Source organism: Colius striatus, chromosome 8, assembly GCF_028858725.1.
Source record: "Colius striatus isolate bColStr4 chromosome 8, bColStr4.1.hap1, whole genome shotgun sequence".
Classification (NCBI taxonomy): Eukaryota; Metazoa; Chordata; class Aves; order Coliiformes; family Coliidae; genus Colius; species Colius striatus.
The window spans coordinates 5315761-5340215 of record NC_084766.1 but is presented as its reverse complement, the minus strand read 5'-3'; the positions used below and the strand labels follow the sequence as shown (position 1 = coordinate 5340215).

General features: G+C 43.6%; 1 protein-coding gene across 6 annotated transcripts in view; it reads right to left on the bottom strand.

Annotated features, from left to right (window-relative positions):
• Positions 1-24455, bottom strand: part of ZMIZ1 (zinc finger MIZ-type containing 1) — a 337359-nt gene that overhangs the window by 137952 nt on the left and 174952 nt on the right. For all 6 annotated transcript variants that reach the window (XM_062001159.1, XM_062001160.1, XM_062001163.1 and 3 more), the window contains one exon: positions 14964-15073. In XM_062001159.1, the coding sequence (XP_061857143.1) occupies positions 14964-15023 (60 nt within the window). In that variant the 5' untranslated portion in view covers positions 15024-15073. The remainder of the gene's footprint in view (positions 1-14963; positions 15074-24455) is intronic.

Here is a 24455-nt window from a genome sequence, read left to right as displayed (position 1 = left end):
GGAAAACCAGAAATTCCTCCCATGCCAGGTTTTGAGGAGTTCTCTCAGTCTATGAGCTTTTGGATCATGTCATTGTAATTCTTATTCAAGGAAGGCTCTTGCTCAGAGGTCTTGTTTTAACAAGAGATGCCTGACATGTGGGCATGCATTCTTAAAACAATAGCAGAATTTGAAAGAGCAGACAGGCATTGTGCAATGCAGCTTTCACACCCCGCTACAATAGCCCATCTAAGCTCTGCTACTATCAAATACACCATTTCCAGAAGGCAAGAAAGGTAAACAAATTACACCATACCGAACACTGAATACATGCTGAATCAGTAGGACACAAGTCACAGAAGGGAAAAGACCCCAAACCAAAAATCCCTTCCACACAAAAACAACATAAGGAAAAATGCACTGAAAGCTGCTGAATTCTGTACTTGAAATAGTCTTTAATAAACCTTCCCTCCTTGTGAAATGCATTGAGATCCACTGACAAAAAGCCCTAAATAAGAATTACACAGAATGGTGCGGGTTGGAAGGGACCTCTAGAGCTGATCCAGCCCAATCCCTTGCTAAAGCAGATTTCCCTCAATCAGAGGGCACAGGAACATGTCCAGGTGGAAACCTCCAAAGGAGACTCCACACCCTCCTTGGGCAGCCTGTGCCAGGGCTTCCTCTTCCTGTATTCCAACTTGTGCCTGTTTCCCCTTGTCCTGTCATTGGGTGCTACAGAAAAAAAGACTGGTTTCATCCTCTCAACGCCTGTCCTTTAGGTATTTGTAAGTAATTCATTACATCCCCTCTCAGACTTCTCTTCTGCAGGCTAAACAGACCCAGGTCTCACGGCCTTTCCTAAGAGAGTTACTCCAATCTCCTCATCACCTTCACAGCCCTCTGCTGGGCTTTCCAGAAGTTTTCTGCCACTCTTGAACTGGGGGACCCAGAAGTGGCTGCAGTACTACAGATGTGGCCTTATCAAGGCAGAGTAAGCAGGGGGAGAACCTCTCTATTGAAGAAAAGGCTCCTTCTACTTTGCTGTATGGAAGCAGAGGTGACCTCAATGAGCCGACTTAATTGTTTGTTCTGCAACTCTCCATCGAGTTATTTCACTGCAGTGGGACTGAGCACATGCATTATCGTAACTCACTCCTTCAATACACAGGGGGTACTGAAGTCAGGATTTGCAACTTGCAACTGAAAGTGAAGAAGAAGTTGCCAGAATACCAGTGGTTTCCATCTCTGTGGAGTGCATTTGAGTAGTTTCTGGGACGAGAGGAAAGCTGGTCCTGCAGGGACACTTCTTGCAATGTCACACGCAGCTCTGTCAGTTCTCACGGCTTTCTGACTCAATATTTTAAAGTTGAGGTTTTCCTCTGATTTTCCCTTTTCAGATTACAGAGGGCAAGATCACTTTTGTGGAAAACAAAGAGAAGATCCAGTGTGAACCAAAGCATGAAGGCAGGTGCGATTCCTCTGATCAGTTATGCAAGATGACATTCCAAATGCCTACTGTGATTCTTTTTATTTATTGCCAGCTTAAGCACTGCACCAAGGGCAAAAAGCCCCAACGTCATTCACATCCTCAGAACAAGAAGAATGTTACATCTACTATACTCATCAAACAAGAAATTGAAAGAGATTTCCTTAGCACCCAATCCAAGAACAGAAGTACAAAACAAAGCTTGTGCCAGATCCATCCATCAGCTATGTTGTCAAGTGTTTCCCATTCATGGCTCCCTCGTCTTCAACTGAAATTATTGGCAGCGTTTTGACAGAAGCAAGGCATGTGCCTGAGGAGTCTAGTCAGAGACTGTGCTTCATGTAAACAAGGGGGGAAAAAATCATCTCATTAAGTCGATGGTTTAGAAAAAAGTGACAATGAACCAGATCTGGCTACAACACACCTTGGTGTTTCATCAAAATTACCAGGGAAGGGCCACCTAACACCATCACGCTTGCAAGCAATGCTGTTTTCAACAAGTGGAGAGGGTTTGTATGAATAAAATCTGAAGGAGAGATGAACAAAGCCAGTGAGCTGAATGAATGGGTTATTTACCAGATTGCTCTCAGTATCATCGGCTTTTCAGAAGGCTATTGGTGAAAGAGGTCAATTTGTGTTATTTCGAAGCCTGAGAAATTTTTCTATGTAATAATTTGTTAACTCCGATCCTCTAGTATTTCTTTAGCCTGAGCAGAACAGAAATCACAGAAACACTTGATTCATGTAAGTGTATCATTATTGCAGGGATCACCAGGTGGTATTTTGAAGAGACAGCCTCTCAGAGTCATTTAATTTTGGTCTTGGAAAGAATCTTGTGTTCTTTGTAGCACTTTAATTAACAGTCTGGTGAAGGGGGATGGAGAAAACAGCAATGGACTTCTCTCTCCACTATGTGCAATAAGAGTGAACTGTACCAGCAAAGCCCCTTTCTGAGAACTGGGCTGACCGCTGGGCAGGATTCCAGGGGAAAACTGGAACATCTACCTGCTGCTCCTGACCAACTCCGGCTCAAATGCTTTCTTTACATAAAACCAGACTGTCTTTGTAAATTAGAGTGGACGTGTGGGCAGAGGATGCAGCTACACTAGGACCCAAGCTCACCAGCAACAGTAACTGTGTGCCTGTCCCACGGTTTGGCTGTTATGCAGCAGCCCTGAGGAGGGGCTGGGAGGCAGACCCAATATTCACATGGGGAGTTAAACACGACAGCTGCTCATGGCAATTTTCTTTTGATGCAAACATTGCAAAATACAGACACTTCTTCAAACTCTTACTCTCTCCTGATCACACAATGATGAAAAAGTCTTGATACACAATGCAGCTATGGGCTCAAAAGTATAAGCTTCATCCCACGTATGAATTCAGGTCCCTGTGAGTGAAATAGGCATATGCAATAAAGATCTCTTTTTAAAGGATACTAAAGCACCATCAAGTACTTTCAGTCTACATACCCACACAAAAGTGGGTGCAAACCATTTCCTGCAACCAAAGACTAAATACCATTTTAGAGACAGAAACAAATTACTCACATTGAGATATGGCAAGGACAACAGCCTTGTCTCTACTAAATATAGAAGACTGGAACCCAGATGTACACTTGTGTATCTTAGACAGAACAGTCTAGTAAGTAATGGAAGAATAACAGTCAAAATTGAGAGCAATTACAGAGGGTTAACTTTATCTCACACACATATTAAAAATGCTAACATGACAGCAATGGTATGGAAAGTGAACCATTTAAACATGGAATCCATATGTTCCAGTTTGTTGCTATAGAAAACAAATGTAGAATTTCAATTTACAAATGCCATTTCTCTGCTGGAGGATTTCTTTCCCCCTTGTTTTTCTGCAGAACGCATCAAACTGAAAGCACAGACCTAATTTGCCACAACTTAACCTATTCAAAATGAGATGTCATGCAAATAAGTTTTTGAGCAGCAAACTGCTTAACTATGCTAAACAAGTTATTGCATTTATTTACGTGATGTCGCACCAAATTATGAAGGCTGACTCAAGTTGTCTGTTTGTTTTGCCGAGTTACGTCTGCTCTGTGTCTCACTCCTTGATTTAATTGAGCTGCTGAAGATAATATAACTTATCACACAGACACTATGCCATGTTGCTAGATTCTAGGTTAATTAACAGTAGCCTACAGTCACTGAATTTCTCACATGGTTAGCCACTTGGACCCTGCCTACTGTCTAGCTTCACTAATCAAGAGTCTGGGAATTTTACATTAGAATACACTAGAAAACAGGGAGGTTTTGGCTGCACAGCAGAAGGAAACACAGCTAGATGGTAGGTAGCCTTTCCTTCACTCTGACATTAACCCATTCCTACAACATGTGGCCTGGCAAAACTCCCGGTATGCCAATTGGGGAAATTAAGTCCAGGAGGCAGCTGCTGTCCCTCAGGACAGAGCTCCAGCTGCTGTTCCGCAGGCACTGCCAGCTAACGCTGGCGGCTGCCAGCCTGGGAAGGCTCCTGCCTCCCAGTGCCCAGCCTGCTCCTGCCGGCCCCCCTGCACAGCGCCACAGGGCACACGGCTGCAGGGCCAACCAGCCTCAGTCTCCACTGACCATTTCAGCTGCACTACCTCTCCAAAACGGCAGGCAGGGCAGGTCCTTGAACCTTAGCACTAGCAGAGGAGAGAATAGCAGCCTGTGTCACTCCAGCAGCAGGCCTCTCAGCACCTCATGGGAATGGTCATGTCACCTTCTCATGCCAATACTGGACCCAAGTTGACCTACAACTAAGGCTGCATTTCTTGATCTGCTTACTCTCATGGCAGGCTGCCCCTGAGAGCCGCTTCTCCCTTTCAGCACATCAGACCACCCTTTGCTGTTCTGACCGTGAATTAACCTCCCAAATACCGATTTCCAGTCATCTCTTGCAGTGACATTCCCCATGTGACCACACAATCATTAGACCCAACTCAAAGGTGGCAGCAAACAAAAGGCTGGGCTGGGAACTCTGCTCTCGGCAGCTCACACTCGCATTAAAGGCATCACGAAGCTTCTCCCGAAGGTGGAGCTATACCATCAATATAAGAGGAAGACCAAGTTAAGTTCACAATAGAAATATCCCTCCTGCCTCAAAACAACCCCCGTTTATGAAGTGATGGCACTTTCGTCTATTTCAACCTAGAGAAACATTTTTGTTACTAATATCCCTTGTTATTCTGCACACAAAGCAATGCACATATGGAGAGAGGCACCGACAGGAAAGAATGAGTGTTCTGCTGCTGTACATATGAGGATCTGGGGTTGATCCTCATTCAGCCAAGTTATTCCTAGGTTAGACGACAGGTTTATCTGTGAGTTCTGCAAAACCTTGCAATAGGTCCCGAATTTCAAGTGATATAAAACCTAGTACCAAGGCCATCTTTTGCAAATGATGAGCCAGATACTCAGCATGCCATGAATTTTGCATAGAGCTCATGGCGTTTGAAATGCCCATATACAATTGTGAAGTTCACACGATCTGCTTGCTATTTTCAGCTGCTGCCATGCAGGTTTTCAAGCCTTTCCCCACAACAATGGAAGCTAAAAGCTCACATGGTTTGAAAAGTTAGGAATTTAAAAGCAAAACAAAACATTCAGCAGTTATCAAACTTCACATATTAATGCTATTAATGCAGAAACAGTAGTTCCTCTGGAACTAAACTGATTGATATTGGTTGAGGAAAGAGCTGACTTGCTCTTTTCCAGGCCTACAAGACTTTTCTAACTCTGGTGCATAAAACACTCTGGCCCCAGCTGCTTTGGTAGATCCTGCCTGGCAATTCAGACTTTTTTTCCCCCCATCTTAATATTCATCCATTCATGTCTGCCATCAAATGCAATGCAAATGTACTGTTATACTGAAGGAGAGCAAAGAGGGGAGTAGGAAAGAAAGGGACCTGGAAAGGGAGGAACAGAGATTATGTGCCTTTCAGCCGAAATAACCCAGAAGCAGAATTACTATGGTCTTGTATGTTGGGCAAAGGGCATTCAGGTCCCAAACAAAAACTAATTACCTATCTAAAGAATGTAAACAGGAATCTAGTCAGACACCCTTGGCACAGCTAAGCAAGGCTGGCCTCTCTATTACTCAGCCCACAAGTATGTTCCCACTAGACCTAAATGTGACAGCTTGCTCAGCACCACAAGCAAGCAGGAGAGGACCTGCAAATAAGCAAGGGCCATTTGCTGTAATGCATTCATAGAGCCTTTATTACTTCAGAACCTGAGCAGGGTCTGTGAGTGAGCCCAACCACAAGCCCCTCTTCCCCTCCTACACACACATCTCCACTTCAGGTCGCCATCCACCAAGAATTCCCTCTCCCTTGCACACCCTCCCCTGGCTGCAACACAGCTCAGGGGGTGGCACATAAACACAGGGCATTACCCCAGCACACACTTCGAATGCAGAAAATGCCATCACCTCAGACACCTCGTTTCTCAGTTACTGTTGTTTTTACAGTCAAGTGTGATTACACAGAGGCCTTACCCACGAGCAGCAACACTCAGTATATTAAAAACTCATCTGCAATGAAGATGCAAAACAATTGATCTTTTTCTTTTTCAAGAGGATAGAGGGAAGTATTGAGCTATTTTCTGTCTTCTGGGAGCATGATTTTTATTTATCTGGATATGGTTATATATAGTTCAATTCTCTACAGTCCCCTTCAATATCAAAGATTGTTTTATTTATCAAAAAATTAAAAGGCTCAAGCTGTGCATTTTGTATTCAGATAATCCCCCCCCACTCCCAGTTTAGTGTTTGTGAGATTGAGAGATCCCTAATTAATAGAATTATCTTGCACTTACATGGCTCATTCCATCGGAGGCTTTATAAATATTTTATTAAGCTTGCATTTTGAGAAGCACCAGATATACTGGGAGAGAGATTAAAACCACGTTAGCCATACCTACTTCTAAAAAACAGAATGAAAGGGAGTCACCTTTGCTCCACTTGTGCACTGCAGCTTCTTTTTCAAAGGAAAACAGTAAATAGTGAGCAAAGACCAGCACCTCTTTATCAACTGTTTTAACTACATGAAAATATTGGGTAAGACAAGCAGGGGAGTCAACAGTAAAGGCCACATGTTAAACACATCAGAAATAAGAACAAATAAAAGCCAGGAGCGTCACTGAACCACAAAGAACTAAGTTGTCCAGTTGTGTGAGCTGTAAGGGAACAAACCCTGTACTAATGCACATTCCCATAGGTGCTTCTCACATGCTTCTTGTATAGTGTGTACAAATCAGGAGGGGCTTCAAAAAAGGCGAATGCCTGGGAATTAATGGAATAGCCTCATTGTGCCATCTGGATCTAACACATTAGACATGGATTCAACATCCTGATCCTCAAGCATCATACACAGAAGCTAGAAGAGCTAAAGCAAGAACCATCTCCTAGCCCTGCTGATCTGAATTACATCACATCTTCCTGCTCTGTGCCTTCATATCTATGTAACTGCATATCTATGAACTGCATTGACGATATACTTTGATATAACTTTGTCCTTTATAAGAAAATATACAGCACAATAAACCTTTTTTGTCATAAACTCATCTAGTGCTGTTCCATCTCATTCTTCTCCATGCAAGAGGGAACTGTGACTCAGACCTGAAGGCTGGGATCCAGATGCAACTGAAGGAGGAAACAGGGCACACAGTGGCAATATGTCTTTTTGTTTAAGAGGGAAGATCGGTGCCCAGTCCAATCTTTGTACCCTTCTTACCACCAGCACCTGGACTGCTGTTATGCCAGCTGAGTGCACTGAGAACACTGGGGTTTACAAAAGACTCAAAATAATCAGAGGGCTCTGAATGATACTTCCTTAATCACTCACAAAGAGTGATCTTATGGGAGAAAGGTCAAGAAACAAAGGCCCAACTATGTGTTCTTTCTCTAAGGCCATGCTCAGTGACGCAAGGCTCCAATCTATCTTTAAATTTGCAATAACAGCTCCGGTGAATTATGAAATCAGTTTGCCTAACCAGTTCACTCACTCTTCTTGGCAACTGAAACAAGTCATTTTCCATTAGTATCTCCCTGTCTTAACATGCTAGTGTAAGATGTCTCTATATTTGACTACAGCAACGATGCTGAGGCTTCGTTACCTTTATCATTCCAACAGACAATGTAACAATGCAGTAGAATTTCTCTCTAATGTCCTTGTGATTTTCATTCCTAAATATCTCTACATCTTGGGGAGTTAATTCTCAAAGCAGTGGCCATGTTCTTTCCCTTAGAGTACTACTGCACTGTCAGAATAATATCTCAATATCTGCTTAAATTGTTGATGTTTTTTATTAATGAATAGAGGCTTATTTGGCCCAGACTTGGAACAATGCCTGCCTTCTTTAAAAAAGTAAATATCTAGCTTCACCACCTCTCTTAGTAGAAGATGAAGTGAAGGATACAGGCAAAGTGGGTCATCTACATAAATAATTCTGCATGAGGAACCATTTAATACTTTGTGGTGTGTACCACAGCATTTCGAAAAGTTTGGGTTGGTGGCTTTTCTTCACGCAGTTCTTACTATAGCAAGGTTTTCATAAGACACGCATGAAGTATTACAGTATGCCTTTACTGGAACATTATTGGCAATAGTGCAGCTTTTAAAAAGAAAAAAGGGCTACCCGAGAGTATGAAGTGAGTTGATGGCAAGTGGGAAACAAACAAAGCAAAGAGCCCTTTGACTCACCTACTGAACTGACTTAAACAAAGGCATTTAAAATAAATGCATTCCTTTTCTTTATTTTCTAAACCTCAGGAGAATAAATGCACTTGAGTGTTGTTTTGATAAATAGCCGATAGTCTTCACTACACCTGGTCCAACAGCAGCACATATGTTGGGCATATTTTGTTTTCCAATTGATTTTTTTTGACTCATTCGAGTAATTTACTTACTGATTGAGCTTTTTATAGCACTTCTGATAATCTGACTTAATCTTTATTATTTTAATCTCTTAATCTATGCAGAGATAAAATGTCAAGGTGATTATTTAAAATGACCACTACGTGAACTGACACCGCTGTGGGAGATGTAAAATTCCCATAACCTATTCTCATGGGTCCTACCAGCCAGATAGATGTTGCTGAGATATTTCAAAGTCAAAAGGAAAAATGCTTCCCCATCCATCTTTTTCATTTGCATGTGCTTACAGAACCGCCTGCAGCACGGGCTTTGTGACCTATGTACGGTATAATGGCTCTTCTTGTGTAGAGCACAGAAGCAATGAGGAGCAAACACTAGCAGTGAGGAGACTTTTCCATCAGTAGATGATAATGGAGATCTGCACAGCTGAAGGCTCTTGGTGTTATTAACAGTCCCACCACCCTTTCAAATATCTTTTTAAAAACACCACCTGCTTTTACAAACAGGTACAACAGTCCTTAGGTGCAAATGCTGTGTAAGTCATACCTGCCAGGGATTTGCTGTTGCACTAATGCTCACAACGAAAGGAATTCAAGTCATAAGCACAGATGTACGGGGGAAGAGACAGAAATGGCATGGCAGGAGCTATAGACATGTTGCCAGCTCTGTTCCTACAAAGTCTGACCCAGCAGCTCTTGAGAAGAATTTCCTACATTCATCTGACATCGAGGTGACACCATGGAGCCAACTTACACATTTCTAGACTTTTCAAATGTCCACCTGATTCACCAATGAGCAATTTTAAGCAATAGACCAGATTAGTCAATCAGCAAAGAATGAAATTCTTCTAAACACTATGGGTGCTGGAAGTTCTCAGTCTAAGCTCTAATGTGTATGTTTTCCTTTTCAAAAACAGTTAAAACCAACGTCTCAGCCCTTGGGGACAGATGCTGCAGTGAAACAAGCAGCAGAGTTGGGAAGCAGGGAAGTGTACTCACGCCAACTTTACCAGCTACCTCAAAAGATGATGGGCTATATTCCACCCACCAGAAGCTCATCAGATAAACAAACCAGCCAAATACTGCAAACACGGAGAAGGTGTTTTCCTCCCCCTTCTCTCCAGAAGTGCTTCCAGCTCTTTGCCTCTTTGCTCTCTCCTCTCTTAGGCTTTGCTGCCTGAGCCAGAACAGTCCCTACCAGGACATAGACTGGAATGTTGATTGACAAGTCTCTAAATGGACTAGAGGAGCCAGGAAAGCTGGTCTGCTGTCAATTTTTCCTAAATCTAGCAGAGGAATATTCCAACAGTCTGAAAGCAGGCAAAGAACTTGCAGCTAGGGGTCTCAGGAAAAGAAAAAAGACAAAAAACCAGCTACTAAGATGGCATCGATGGACCATTCAACCAAGAAGCAGTAACACTTGAAGCCCAGAGAATGTCATTTTATGGAAAAGAAGGGTCTTTTCCCCCATTAGCCTTACTGCTATATGTTTTTTCATATTTAGCTCCTAAAAACCCCCAGTAAAACTTATATGGGCTACAGCCAAAGTACATGTATTCTAAATGAGTGCATCCCTTCATAAGAACACTTCTCATTTTCAAAGTTCTTCAAGAATGACATTTTCATGAAGCTTTATTAAAATCTTTCCAGCTGTAATTTCATCCCAGTCTGTATTAACCAATCCAACTTATATTAAAAATGACATGTTTAGGACTGCTGAGCATTTTACATGAGTCTGCAACAATAACACCGAAGAGCAGAAGAATTCAAAGGTTTCAGGGTGTAAATGCCAACAGTTACGTGAACATACAAATAATTCTCTTTTCCTCTGAATTGCAAGGAACTGAAACCCAGCTGCTGAAGGATGAAGGAAACAGGCTAGTTTATTTCCAGTTCGAGCAAGAAAGTATCAAGAAAAATGCACAGCAATTACATCTTCCAGCAGAGCTCTCTGGATGGCTGGGTAGGCATTGTAAAGCATCGCAACTGCAAGAATTCAGCAAGCTTTCTGCAAGGAAGGAGGAGAGACATGCTAAGCAGTGTCTAGCAATCAGCTCTGTGGTGATGTGTACCTCCAACTAAGTGGGGTTCCCCGAGTGATCCAGCATCATCTGATGATCTTGCTCAATGTGTCCTGATGTATCGTTGGCAGAGGAATCTTTCTTCTCTGTTCCCACCATGACCAAATACTTTTGTCACCAGGAAGCTTTTTCCTACTTCCCTTTAACCTGTTGCTAAAATTCCAGCATGCACCCTGGCAACTGCCCTCAGCACAGCAGGAAGACATCACACACCTGTTCTGAGAGGGCTGGCTTCCTTCTAACTCAAACACGGGAATATTTTTCTCCATCTTTCTCTTTTCAAGAATTTCATAAGAGATGTACAAAAACCTTGTAAACTGACTGACAGCAGAGACAACAAAAGACAGAAGTCCCTAGATTTAAAATAGCTGAGAGTTTTTTAAGTGGACTCATCAAGGTGAGAGTAGAGAGATGTCATGCAGCTCCCCAATTTTGCCTGGTATTCGCCTATATTCCATAAGGAAAATAAGAGATGGTGTTTAATTAAAGCCACATCTCTGGTCTATTATGAAGAATGGTTTAAGAAAACCAGTCAGTTCTGTCAGGACTTGCTGGGTCTGGGCACCATGGAAGCCCCCTTGTTCCTGCTGCCCCAGAGCTCTGTGGTAGTGCATCAGAGTCCCCTGAGCTGTGAGAGCTCTGTACATAAACAGATCAGGCTGCAGGCTTGAGCTGGCCAGTCCCAGGGCTATCAGACCTTCACTGAGCACAAAATCATCTTGTGATTTTGTTTGTATGGACAAAGAATTAAAGAAAAAAAGTCTGTAGCCTGAAGATCCAGCCTCCTTCAATGTACCCCAAAGAGTCTCCTGTGTCATGACTAATTGCCTGTGTTAAGGGAAGCCTGTTACTTTGGCTTTTTCCACACTGTACATCAAAAAATGTAAGTTTTAAAGCACATACACTTACAAATACTGAAGGAATCAAGCCACAAAGAGACCACACAAACTGTGCCAGCATTGCACAGAAGTCTGGGGTTTTTAAAAGCCTAAATACACAGCCACCTCTTCAGTTTGCCCTTTCATCAGTTCTAAAACACTTCTTAACACATACAAACACACCTCTCATTGCCTAAGTAGCTGATCCTACACAAGTTTTGGGGTTTAGCTTTAAAGCACAAAAAAGATGAAGGTAAAACACAACCTTGATCCTTGAACAGAAGTCAGCAAGGATATTGTGGGTGTCTCACAAGTCACAGAGCTGGGAAGAAAGAAGCCTGTCCTGACCCTGTGTTGAAACCTGATCTAGTTAAAGAGGCACATGGATCACCATTTATGGCATTTCTCAGGGGCTGGGGTGAGGGGCAAGGAGTGCAGCAGACAGCTCTGGGTCTGGCTGCAGGAGCCACTAGCTGCCAGCAAGGTTATAAAACATGTAGATGCTGGGTGCCAAGGAAGGATGTTTTTCCTCCCCCTCACTGCCGTGCATCTTCCTTGCCACTGCTAGGTTACCCAACCTGAAAGCACACACCTCCTCAGCAGAACAGCAGCACTGTTTGTTCACAAGCTGGGAAGAAAGGATAAAAGACTGGAGACCAGGGAGGAAAAGACAAGCAGATTTTTGCCTGACCCTGCAGTTAATCCCCCAAATAGGTGAAGATACATTGATATGGCCATGCAAGGCACTGCTTTGCTCCCACAACCATTGTGCACACAACAGTGTGAGGTCCAGTTATCTATGGGTGAACTAGAAATTACTCTTTGTGGTAGCACATTCATTTTGCCAGCTAATGACCTGTCTCAAAGAACAGGGCAAATGTCTCCAAGCTGAAAATTTATAACCCTGTGACAGAGAGGTAAGCCTCCTCCAAAAAGTGAGTCAGTCAGCTTCTTTCTCTTTCTCCACTACGGCAAAGGTAACAGCACAAATCTGGAACTATGAAACAGTAAAGAGCAGTCTCTGTGCTAAATTCTTCAACAACAATAACAACAAATAATAAAATCAGCCAATCAATAGAATTACAAGTATTGCATCTTTCACAAATTAAGCTTTCTGCTATGTAGTTTTTGGTATTCAGCCACTGTTTTGGTTAACCACACTTTTTCACGAGCTGAAAACAAAAGTATCCCTGTTCTCTTATTCAGGCAGAATGACTTACTTATTCAGGCACCATGACTTCACGAGGAGGATACCTCATCAGGCATCCTTTGCTGTCTGACAGAACAGAGCAGCTACACAAGCGTGCTCCTGCCCACCAGGACATCCCAAGCTTTCTTCCAGACTGGAAGAAACAAAACGAATGCTGGCAAGTCTGACGTTCCTCCCTTCCCCTTGGCCTTCATCACCAAAGACATCTCCTAGCTGCATATGTAAACCAGCACTAGGTATAAATGAAGGCAGCAGTTTAACTGACAAAGTATCCATTACACAGGCAAAAATATCTCTTTAATACCGTAAGAAGTATAATTTGATATTCTTTTATCTAATTAAAATAATACAAACTCTCTCTGACAGAAACCCACAGCTCTAAAAAAAGGACCTGAGCCTTGTCCTCCATTTGTCTCTACCTCATCTAAAGGTCTGTTCTTACAGCCAGAAGGTTAAATTGTTCTGCAAGTCACTCCATTCTTCATCCTGTGGGCCAGGATGGCTAAAAAGGACACCAATTTATGCCAGTCAATGGCATGTTTTTTTCTGAATCAGATAGTTTCTCATAAGAAACTGAGATACAATTCCAAAATTCATGTTTCCCTCGGTCTTTTAAAGGGCCATGAGATGCATTAACTTTCACCACAGAGTGATGGAAGAGAGAGCACACTACCACAGACCCAGGCTGGATTACAACCAACAATTCTGCAGGGACAGATTCCCATTTCAGCCCCTTGACCTACAAACTCTCTTTGTTTGATTTATTCTGAAATCCCTTCTTATAAAGGGAACATGGACAGAGGAAACAGCTGGTGTAGGTATAAACTCTGCTCTTTTTCTGTATCCTCCCCCAAAGCATCTGCATGGCCAGACCTGCAAATGAACACACATTTTCTGTCCCTTGCACTAGAATACATTCTAGAAAATATAAACTTCTACTTATTAGTAGAAGTATTAGGATATTTCCAGGCAAATGTAAAAAACCACTATGATGGAGATTGCTGAAATGACGAGAACAGAAACAGAATCATAGTCTCAAGCTGTAAGGGACCCAAAAGGATCATCAAGTCCAACTCCTTGCTCCTCACAAGACTAAATCATATGAGTGGCACTGAGACACTTGGTGCTGTAACCACTTCTCTGAGGAGCCTGTTCCCAGGACTGAACACCCTCTCACTGAAGAACCTTTTCCTAATGTCCAGTCTGAACTTGTCGCAGATTCATTCGGTTTCCTTGTGTCCTAACGCTGGTCAGCAGATAGAGATCAGCACCTCCCCCACCCATTACCCCTTTTGAGGAAGTTGTAGACAAAAGAAAAATAAGCTTAAAAATCTAGTCCCCCATGCTTATTTTTTGTCACTTCCTTTGATTTAAGGTACTCGTGTCTATAACACAAAGAAATCTATAGAAAAATGTTCCCTCAAGAAGCAATATGCATATGTCCCTCAGCACATAGGCAAGTAGGTTCTCAACTCTATCAATCACAGTATGTTAAGAGTTGGAAGGGACCTTGAAAGGTCATCTAGTCCAAACCCCCAAGACCACCTAGGTCCTTCTAGTAGCACTGGAACACGTCCAGGCAGGTTTTGAATGTCTCCAGAGAAAGAGACTCCACAACCCCTTTGGTTTAGAGGCAAGAACAGGAAACATCAACATGAGAAACCATGTTCTTGCTCACCATCTCTACATAAAGGACCATCACTATGAATTTTCTGTATGGATTACTGCACATGGAGAAGAAGGTATGTGAGGGGAGAATACATGCTGCCTGCAGTGCCAGAGAGAAAAGCTCACTGAGAAGGGTAAAGCAGGGAAAGACAGCATCTGCTCATTCCATTCTTGCTTTTGTAGTTTCATTTGATTATAAAAGCATTTGCAAGCACAGTTACAGTGGGGAAATCTAAGAATGAGACTCAGATCCCACTGCCTTTCAGTGAATTATAAACAAACAGATGCTTATGAAAGTTTTACCTATGTCTCCATACAAACAGCTTAACCTGAGCACTTGGACGGATGCCAGCCATCCAAGTTGGAGTCTCCAGGCAGTGCAGGTCTCAGGTCAGATACTGGCTTAGAATCCAAAGTGACCTGTCAACATTTTTTATTCCTGTGCTCAGAGCACAATGGCTGCCCGCTGTGACACCTTCAGGGCACAGCTGGCAAGGACTAGCACCAATCTGCTTTCAGCTGAGACAGACTTGTTCAGTCTCCAGGCTGAAGATTTCTTAGAAAGGTGAAAGTTTGACTTTTGAGGTTTATACAACAGCTCTTGCAGCAGATGTTTTCCTCTTCAGTGACTTTAGGATGTCTCATTCATACCACTATCCTTCACTCTTAAAAGCAAGGACATTCGTTAGGCAACAGGTAACCACAATGCACAACACACCCTGCTACAAAACACAGGGCTCAGTAGGAGCAACATCTCCACCTTGGCTTACCTGTTTTATGCACTGCAGCCGGTCATTGGTCTGCTGTATGTGCCTGTCCATAGAATTCATTTTGATTGTCTCCACTTTCTTCTACCTGAAAGCCATTAAAATCCCTCAATCTGCAAGACAAAAAATTACAAGATCATTTAGTACATTCTAGCACCTAACCAATCCAGCAGAGCTGCTTGCAAGAAACCCCCGAGCACTCTGTGAAATAAAACAATAATAATCCTAGTAACGACAATGGTCTGGCTTTTGGAAGGATAAGGGCATAGGGATTCTTCCTAATCTTCCTCTAAGCAAAAATACCTCCCTTAAATATGAAATGAATCAGATATGGCAGAGTATTATACGGCCAAAAAGGACACAAAATGTGTGTTAGGAATACTCTGGATTTCTGTGTGAAAATAAAAGCAGCAGGTATACTTTGGAGTCTCCTCCAGCTAGTGGATCTATTTAACAAGCCTTTGAAATGGCTGAGATGACAGTGAGTGAAAGACTGTGATTCACAACTCAACCAAGACTTTCAGAATGACTAATGGTTCCAGATGTGCAACCTTGCATATGTGGGAAAGGCTTGATGCTCAGACCAAAGGGTCGAGCAGTTCCTCCTTTCTAGAAAAACTGGGCTCTTCAAGGTCCTGCGCTCATCTCTAACAAACTGTGTAACTGAAGGCAAATTAAAACTTCCCTGAGACTTAAAAAAAACCCTGGAAAATGGAAATGAAGGCTCAGAGCTGTGTTAGGAGTTCTAATTCACGTTACTATAGCTATATAAAATCATCAAAAAACCCAACAATAGGTTATGAGGCTCTAAAGAGTCAACCCGCAGTCCCCTAAGCCCATCAGAGTGCTGGTCATGCTCTGTTATGTTTGTGGATACAGTTTGGTCCGCATTGGTGTCATCAAGATGAGCCCTGCTCTGTCTGTCCATTAAGTTTTTTTCAGAGCCATGCTTTACATCACATTCCATGATCACACAAAGTGGGTCTTTTTCATAACAGTACGTGTTGGAATCAAGGGCAACACCTGCAAGAGGGGGAAATGGTAGATGCTAAATCAACGTGCACACATCATGCTGAATTCACCCTTTAGCTCTCCCCCTCAGCCCCATGTTCAGACTGGGGTGAGGGGTCTGATCTGCTGATCTGAGAGGCAGGAATGGCGAAAATGCCAGTCAAACTTGGAACAAGAGCAAGACAATAAAAGTACACGGAAGCCTAAGCAAACCTCCTGGTATGAGCAGGGTCTGCATTTCACTGAGCCTCTTCCACCTACTCCCCTTCTCTGGCTTTGCCTCACACTTTTCCTATAGTGGCAGAACAGTAGATCACAAAGACAAAAGTCAAGAACTAATCAGCAGTTTCAGTCCATAATTCATATTATCAAAAGGTTTATAGTGTGACTTGTACTTATTTGTTTAAAGTAGAACTGCACGAGAGACTCCAGCCTGTACTTAATAAGCTGAGCAGATTTAAGTGCTTTTTTACAGAATTTACTTCTCAGGGGCAGAGAAACATTTCACACATATATATTCTCTTCTGTTTCAATCACTTCCATGACATCTGAAAAGGAAATGAAACCACAGATATTGTGCATTGATAAGAAGACTCTTTGCCTACAAATTCCCATAATCTTTTTTTTCTGCAGTAGAGCACTACAGCCTACAAAGTTGTATCCTGCCCATCACCAACAGGCAGCAGACATAGATTCAGAAACACATACCCAAATGCTGTATTGACAGAAAACTTTATACCAGCACAACCAAGGTCCTAGACTCACACAGAAGTCTCTCCCCTGCCCATGAAGCTCTTCAGTGGCAGAGAGCAGTCTGTTATTCGGAGAGCTGTCCATGACAAACCTCTTTTCCACTCCCTACATACACAAGACAGCAAATTTTTGGGATAGTTGTTCAGTTCAGAGAAGTTGGTCACTCACCACTCCTACCACACGACTCAACTTCTCTTCAGCTAAAGCACCTCTACAAGTCCAACACTGTCCATACCCAATCCCCAGAAGGAGAAGAGTGTTTCCTGTAGTGGGAAACCTGTCATGGTGAGGCAGACACGTGTGTCCTGTCCAGCACACCCAGGCCTGCTGCCATTGCTGTACCCAGCTGATAATGCTCTTCCACGGCTCCGGACGGATTAAGACTCAGGGAAAGAAATCTTTTCTGTTAGACAGCTAAATGAGGTCTTATAACAGCAGCTAAAGCGCCTCATCTCCACACTCTAGACACAAGAGGGTTCAATAAAGCACTCCTGTCAATAAATTATAATACTTATGAAATGGAAAAGCCAGTTTCACGTACAAGTATTATAATTTGAGTACACCGCTGCCATCTTCTCAATAGCAAATGCCACCAAAGGTCTCTTAGCAAATGTAAATTGATGTGTTTTATTAAAAGCCAGTAACACAGTCTTATCTGCCTGTAAGACCCCCAAACAGACCTCAGCAGTAGTGAAGTTTAATCTCTCAGTGGACAGCAGAGGTATTTATCAAGAGATAAGCTAGCCCAGACATGACACTGCTTCAGCAGTGATCCATCTTACAAGCTGGGACACATTATCTGCATTTTAATTGGACATCAGGACAGACAGAGAAGGGCGCACTGGAAACAAACACAAATGTGTAAGTGTACACGGATTTTTGTTGAAATACTTGAAGAAATGTAAATGGACACTTTAAAAAAAAGAAAGAAAGAAAGAAAAAAGGGAAAAAGTGAGACTGTTTTTCCTCAATGACCCAGAAGGCAAAATACCCTATTTCTGGTCAACCTTATAACACAATTTTGGTCTGTGTTAGCATTACCTATTTAACCTCCTCAGTGTCATACAGTCACATAGGGAAACTGGGAGCCAAGTTGAGAAGAATACTTATCCCAAGAACAGATACAGACATACTCTGCACTGCCAGAAAGCACAGTTCTCAAGTAAAGCCAATAACCCCAACACTAGGACTCATGCCTAATGGCATCAAGAGCTGCCTCTGGTGTTACTGGCAGTATACTTCAGAGTTGCGAGACTGCATTCTAGAGACAGTGATGATGATTTGCATTCATGCACCACCACTCATGCCAACTAACTATCCTGGACATTGATTTATGAACTGTACATATAATGCCACCCCAATTCTCTGCTTTCCAGTTAACTGTAAACAAAACTGAAAGTTGCTATCAGCTACCTGGATCACAGCTTACTATTGTACTTGTCCCAACTGTCATTTCTCCCACATGGCACAGCTTCTCAAAGCCCATGTGGAAAAGCAGAGGGCAGAGTGCACAGAACTTACTTGCACAACTAAACAGGAACCTGACAGGTCTCTTGGAGGCAGGACTGGGAGCACAGTCCCCCTGCTCTCCTACACAGACATGCCCTGTTGTTTCTGTCATAAACTGATCAAATTCAGGCTAAAAAATAGTTTTGCTTTTAACACCCAATAGCTCCCCTTGAGCTCTCTGACTTTCAATCCTTCCCTGAGTGATATTTTCACTTCCATCCTCAACTTCACTTGTTCTCTCATCACTAGCAGGCTCTGGCTAAAACAGAACAGCCTCTGCTCTGCCAGGCTCCCTCCATCTCTTCCTCCTCCCTGCATGGACTCACCAGCCCTTTAATGCCACCAGTTTGCTGCTTTCACCAGCCCGAGTTCACTTATTGTTTTCTGGTCAAGAGAAGCTCTTCAGCCCACTAACTCCCACAGGCAGTAAACATTTTTTGCATGAACCAAACAGCCAAAATTGTCCATATGAAGCTTCACCACATATAATGACACTAACACTTTGTACTTGAAACATCCCGTCTCACCCCCACAAGACTCATTTTTACCTTTCTCTCAGCTACATCATATGGGCATCAGAGTAATTTTTTGAGTGAGCATACTGGCTCTAAGTCATTTCTGCCATAAAAAACACAGAGCTCATTAGTGGGAAACCATTGTTATCTAGAAATTACACTTTCACATGCCTCAGCAAGAATTAAAAGATTAAATGTGGAAAGTGAAAAGTATCATATAGATCTGAAGTTTTACGGAGGCAGAACGAGCATCCTGACACCAGACTCTTTCGTCTGGAAAACATCCCACCAGAATTAAATTGCCAATAACCATACCTACTACACAGGTACTGCTGCACATTGGCATGTCCCCACGTGCACATCCACATCCTGGAATGTGGGGAAAAAAGCCCTTTCTGACTACTTCACGCTGTTTTAAGAGTAGGAGCAAGATCACCTTACTCAAAGATAATGATGCTTAAGATCCAGAAAGGCCAGCAAGGCCGAATAACAGCAGACTCCCATTCGGTTAAGTGCCAAGTGCTTATCAGGTCACAAGTGAACATGCCTTTGCAGGATGCCTGGCTAGGCACTGCTGTGCCTGCATTAGAAACCATGCTAAGATTCAGACACTGACAGCAGCTCGAGAGGCAGCAGGGGATGTTGCTGATAAGGATTAAGGGGACTGTCAGTGTGGGACAGGGAAGGGACTTTTACCCGGTGCTTCATCACAAATCCCCTCTGTTTGGTGCAGATGTTAGCCAGAAAGGTTCTATGCTACTGTGCAAACTCAATCCAAAAGGATAAACAAAGAAATAAGTCTTCCCAGCACCTTCTGGTAATTCAGTAACAAAAAGCTCCATTTGTCTGCTGCTTTTTCGGAGGTAAAGACTCAATCTCTCTCAACTCACCATCCAAACCAACAAAAAATGGGGGGGCGGGGGGAGTGAATTATTCTTTGCCTTCCTTCTTCCCTCCCCTCTAGCATGTGGATTTATACCCCTAGGCAATAATTAAAGAGTCCTCACTTACATATTTATGCCTCAAAAATGGAGAATGTGTTTTTTTACAGGAACAGATGTATCTACGTGTTAGACTTTTTTTAACCCTAAACATACTGTATCTTTTTCTTTAACTGTTACCACAAACCCTCTTCAATAGTGAAAAAAGAATGCAATTATGTAATGGGTGTAGAGAGAATTTCACAAGCATTTTCAGGCTGTCTTGGTTGAAAGTTCAAGCTATGAGCTTGCAACTGTTGTGTCAGAAGCTGGAACTCCAGTGATGCATTTAAAGAACAACCATTTAGTAAAACATGGTCTCTCCCATGGTCTACAGAGAATTTGACGTTTCAATACTGCTTCAAAACACCAAGATACCAAAAAAAAGTACTGGGGTTTGCAAGTAGTTGTGGTTTGGGTTCTGCTTTTGGAAGAGCTCTCCTCATGGCCAGGACTGCCAGCCACAGCAAGAGCTCTGCCACCCCGGGAACAATGAACTGCAGAAACCTGTGAGCCTGTGGCCAAGGGAGACCTGAATCACCAACTGAAACAGGCACAACCTTGTCCTAAATTTAGAGACACTCCTCACACAGTGGGTTTTGCTCTTCCTCCTGCCTCAAACACCTTTTTCCCTCACTGCTGGGCAGAAACAGAAGCAGAGCTCGCTGGAAAGACGTCACTGGCTGCAAGGGTGAAGGCAGCACTGGCACCTTGGCCTGACCAAGTGTAAGAACTGCCACCCCTCACCTGAGGAAGAGAGGGGCATTTCTTGAGAAATGAAGTTGTTAGCAAACCATTTTTCCACCAGAAAGCCCTTTTAAGAGCAGAGGAGGAAAAGCAGACCTTCCAAGGAGGCAGGTGAAGCAGGTAAGGAATTCTATTTTTAACATTATTGAGCAGGTGGGTGGTAGAAGACAAGTGCTGCCAGTGCAGGAATTCCATGCAGCACTTTCAAACCTCCCTCCCCCAGGACCATCCCACCACAGAACAGAAGTTGGTTAATGCTGTTTATTCAATCACCTGATACTAACAACTGACTGCAGCATGTCGAGGGCCACCTGAGACGGTAGACCATTTTTACCCTGTGAGCGACTTTGACAAGCCAAGCTACGGCAAGGGCTGGACAGGATTGCGGCGGGTAACGGCTGCGGGACAGGATTGCGGCGGGTAACGGCTGCGGGAGAGGACTGCGGCGGGTAACGGCTGCGGGAGAGCGCGGGGCACGGAGCGGGCCGGGCCGGGCCGTGAGAGAAGCCGAGGAGCCCGCTCCCCGCCGCGCCGGCAGAGGGCGCCGCAGCGCCGCGCCGCAGCCGCCCGCAGGGAGCGCGGGCCGCGCCGCGCCGGGCCCGGCTGAGCCCAGGCCGAGCGCTCGGCTGCCGCGGCCGTGCGGAGGCCGTCGGGCGGAAAAGCCGCGTTCGGTCGCCTGAAAGAACCCTGCGGTCAGAAAGACCCGGCTGATCCCCTCCAACGATACGTTTAAGTATCAGTCCTCTCGGCGCCCGGTCCCGGCGGTAAAACGGGCCAGTCCAGAGACAAAAACCATCTAATTTCACTTGACGCTTTCCTTACCATCTTTTAAAGTTGTTTCTTGAACTCTCAGAACGTACCTCAGTGTGCACACGCGGATTAATACTCTTAATTGCGTACAACTGCATTAATTTTCCATCGCGGTGTTCGAGTGGTGCCCTCCTGCAGCACGCCAAAAAGCCCCTGAACGCACAGACCCACAGGCAGACCTCAAACCGCAAAGGTACGATGCAGCTCTGCACGTATGCACTTCCACAGGCACGGGCTATGTCCTCACACGGCAGGCAAAGGCCTTTCAGTCCGCTTTGCAGTCACAGATTTTTCCAAGATAGTCCTAAAGATTGTTTTATGAAAAAGTTCGATATCCATCCATAACAACTATTTTATTTCCCCTGCTACATACGGGACTAAACGTCTAAAACGTCAGGTGAAAGGCCATTTTAATCATTAAACACTTGAAAAAGGAAGTTGCTTTAATAAAGCTTTGTTTACCATAAGCTGCTAAAAGAGCTACTGCTGTTGCCTTTGAGCTAGTAAAAAGGGCCAGATGTGAGACAAAGCAGCGTTTGTTATGCTCGGTGAGGAAGAATAGATATTTGTGCAGAGCTGCTTTCCATTGTTGCTCTACAAATGTGCAGTAATCCCCAGAAGACTTTCTATCATCTTTGACTGGGAGAGGGGGAAAGCGAGTGTGTGTGTGCGTGCTGCCAGCAGGCACAGCTCCGCCGAGGTGGGAGCACCCGGGTTCCTGTAATTTATGGTGGCTTGAGCTGCAAGAGCTGGAAGTTTTGTCTGGTTTAAGGAAGCCGTTTCTGCAGCCGTGTGCTTGCGAACGTTTTTTATATATACAGAACCTATTATATGCGGGCATGGACTGCCAGCCAGATACACACAAAAGCAAAGCCATACATGCTTTTGAAAAAAAAAACCCCAACAAGACAGCATGACAGCTTGCATAAGCAAGTCCGCTGGGCTCCTCTGGGAGGAGGAGCAGTGGTGCGCAGAAGTTGTTCAATCATGAAGCACATCTGCAGCCTGATTACAAAAGCAAAGGTGGTAGGGCTAGCTGGAAGCACACACACACAGAGCACTGGGATATGACCTATGCTTACAGTACAGATGTAAAAATAATAAAAAACCCACTGTGTAAGAGTGGTATTGCACAGACATAAAAATATCACATCTCTAACTAAGGAGAGTGCTCCTTCAAGCCTGGACAAGTTGGTCACTAGCCAGCACTAACCGTAAAGCACGTGAACTGCCTCCTGTGCTGGCAGCCCTCACCTCCAGCCCGCTGGCTCAAATGACTGGTTTCCTCAGACTGAGACCAGCATCTGCAGATCCCAGTTTTGAGTAATTGCCCTGCTGCATGCTTATATTACAAGGTTGGTAAGGTAGAAGCCAGCTCCTAGTGTCATCAGCTCTGTCAGGTTGTTATCTTTAGGGAGAGCGAGGAGGGAAAAGGACACTGCAGTTTAAAACAGCAAGAGGTAATAACACAAAATTAAAGGCAAAAGTGCATGCAAGCATGCTCCTGGGGAGCCAGGGCTGACAGACCTGCTGTAGTGCTCTCAGAGGCTTTGCACACTCCAATATAGACAGATCTGCTAGAACAAACATTGACAGTTCCACAGCAGAATCCACTGATCCAGTGGTTTATTAAATGTACTGTAGCTCGCAGGTAAGAAACGTTAATCCTCACTGGGACAGCTACAAGCAAATGAGCCATCCCTAAAAGCTTGCAGGGTTGCACTCAAATAATTTCACAACCAGTGTCCCTGATCACTCATACAACAATGCTGTAAAAACCCCTGCCTGATAAATTGCAAACTCCTAAACCGAAACAGACTCCAGCATCTCTTTCCCACCTTTCGGGCTCAGTGGGAGGATTGTAGAGGAAATCAGGTGAGCATAAGAACTCATAAGAACTGAAAAGGATTTGCATTCTGGCATGTGACGCCGGCTTATTTACCTAATGAAAGCTGTTCTTTCAGAGGTTCTGTGGTAAGATGTAAAGTATATGTTGAAAGTTCTTTGTGTTTGCCAGCTGAATCCTGTGATACCTGTGAAGTGTTGACAACATCATCTGGCTTAGCTGCCTTCTGGGGGCTGAGCCTACAGAGGCGCTACAAAGAAAAGGTATGAACTGTAAACTTTCCCCTGCTCTTGCTAGACATTTATCAGCTACTAAAGAAAGCCAACTGGTTTGGACAAATGCATCCAAGTTATTTACTTAAAATCTAAAGATAAGCTACGGAAGATAACCTCATGTAAGCATTTTCTGAAGGTCCAGAGGAAAGAGTGACAACCCAATCCATCTGCACAAAGGTGGTCACAGAAGCAGAAGAGAAAGGAAGGAGGAGGAGAGATGGCACCGAGCAGTAAATGTTTTTAACAATGTAACAGTAACTTTTCAAGGGGTGAAGATGGTATTGTGCATTAGCTATGCTTCTGTAACATCTCTCTTGAACCAGACAGCCTGCTAAATCACACACAGAGGTCAAAACCTCTTGGTGGAGTCCACAGAAACACTCCTAGGCAAGAAATATCATAAAGCCCACCATGAATTAGAAATAAGAAAGATTTGCATAAACACTTATCAGATGAAACCAGTTATGTTTTGGAATTGGAGCTGTAGCATTTGAAGGAAACTGCCAATTTATTCTCATGTTACTGTATCATCACAACTTCTATTCCTCACTACTGAGTGGCAACAGAAAGAAACTTAATAATCCCCTATCCCCAAACTATATTGCACCCAAAAAAGGAACCATGCTAGATTTGGACATCCCCCTCCCCTTTTTTTTTCCTATTAAGTTTAGCATTGTGAAGATGGCATATAGTTAAACAGTAGTTTCCTTTATGGCCTCTAAATATAAGATTTATTCACCTTTTCTTTCATCCTATGAGAACTAAGGAACTGCTCCAAAGACCTGGTAAACCACCAGGGAACACATCACTCCTTCAGAGAAAATCACTCAGGGAGAGGGAAGGAGAAGAGGAAGAAAAGCAGCATTACCTCAATCAACAAAGCCTCTAGGGAACAGAGCAACTGAATAGCTGCTTTGGGACACAGACTCTAATAACTCTGGTATCTGCCATTATCTTGATCTGTTCTTAGGAAATTTAAGTAAAGATTTACCAAACTTCCCAGAACAAAAGCAAAATAAATTCCAGCAGGACCAGCAAAATGTGGAAAG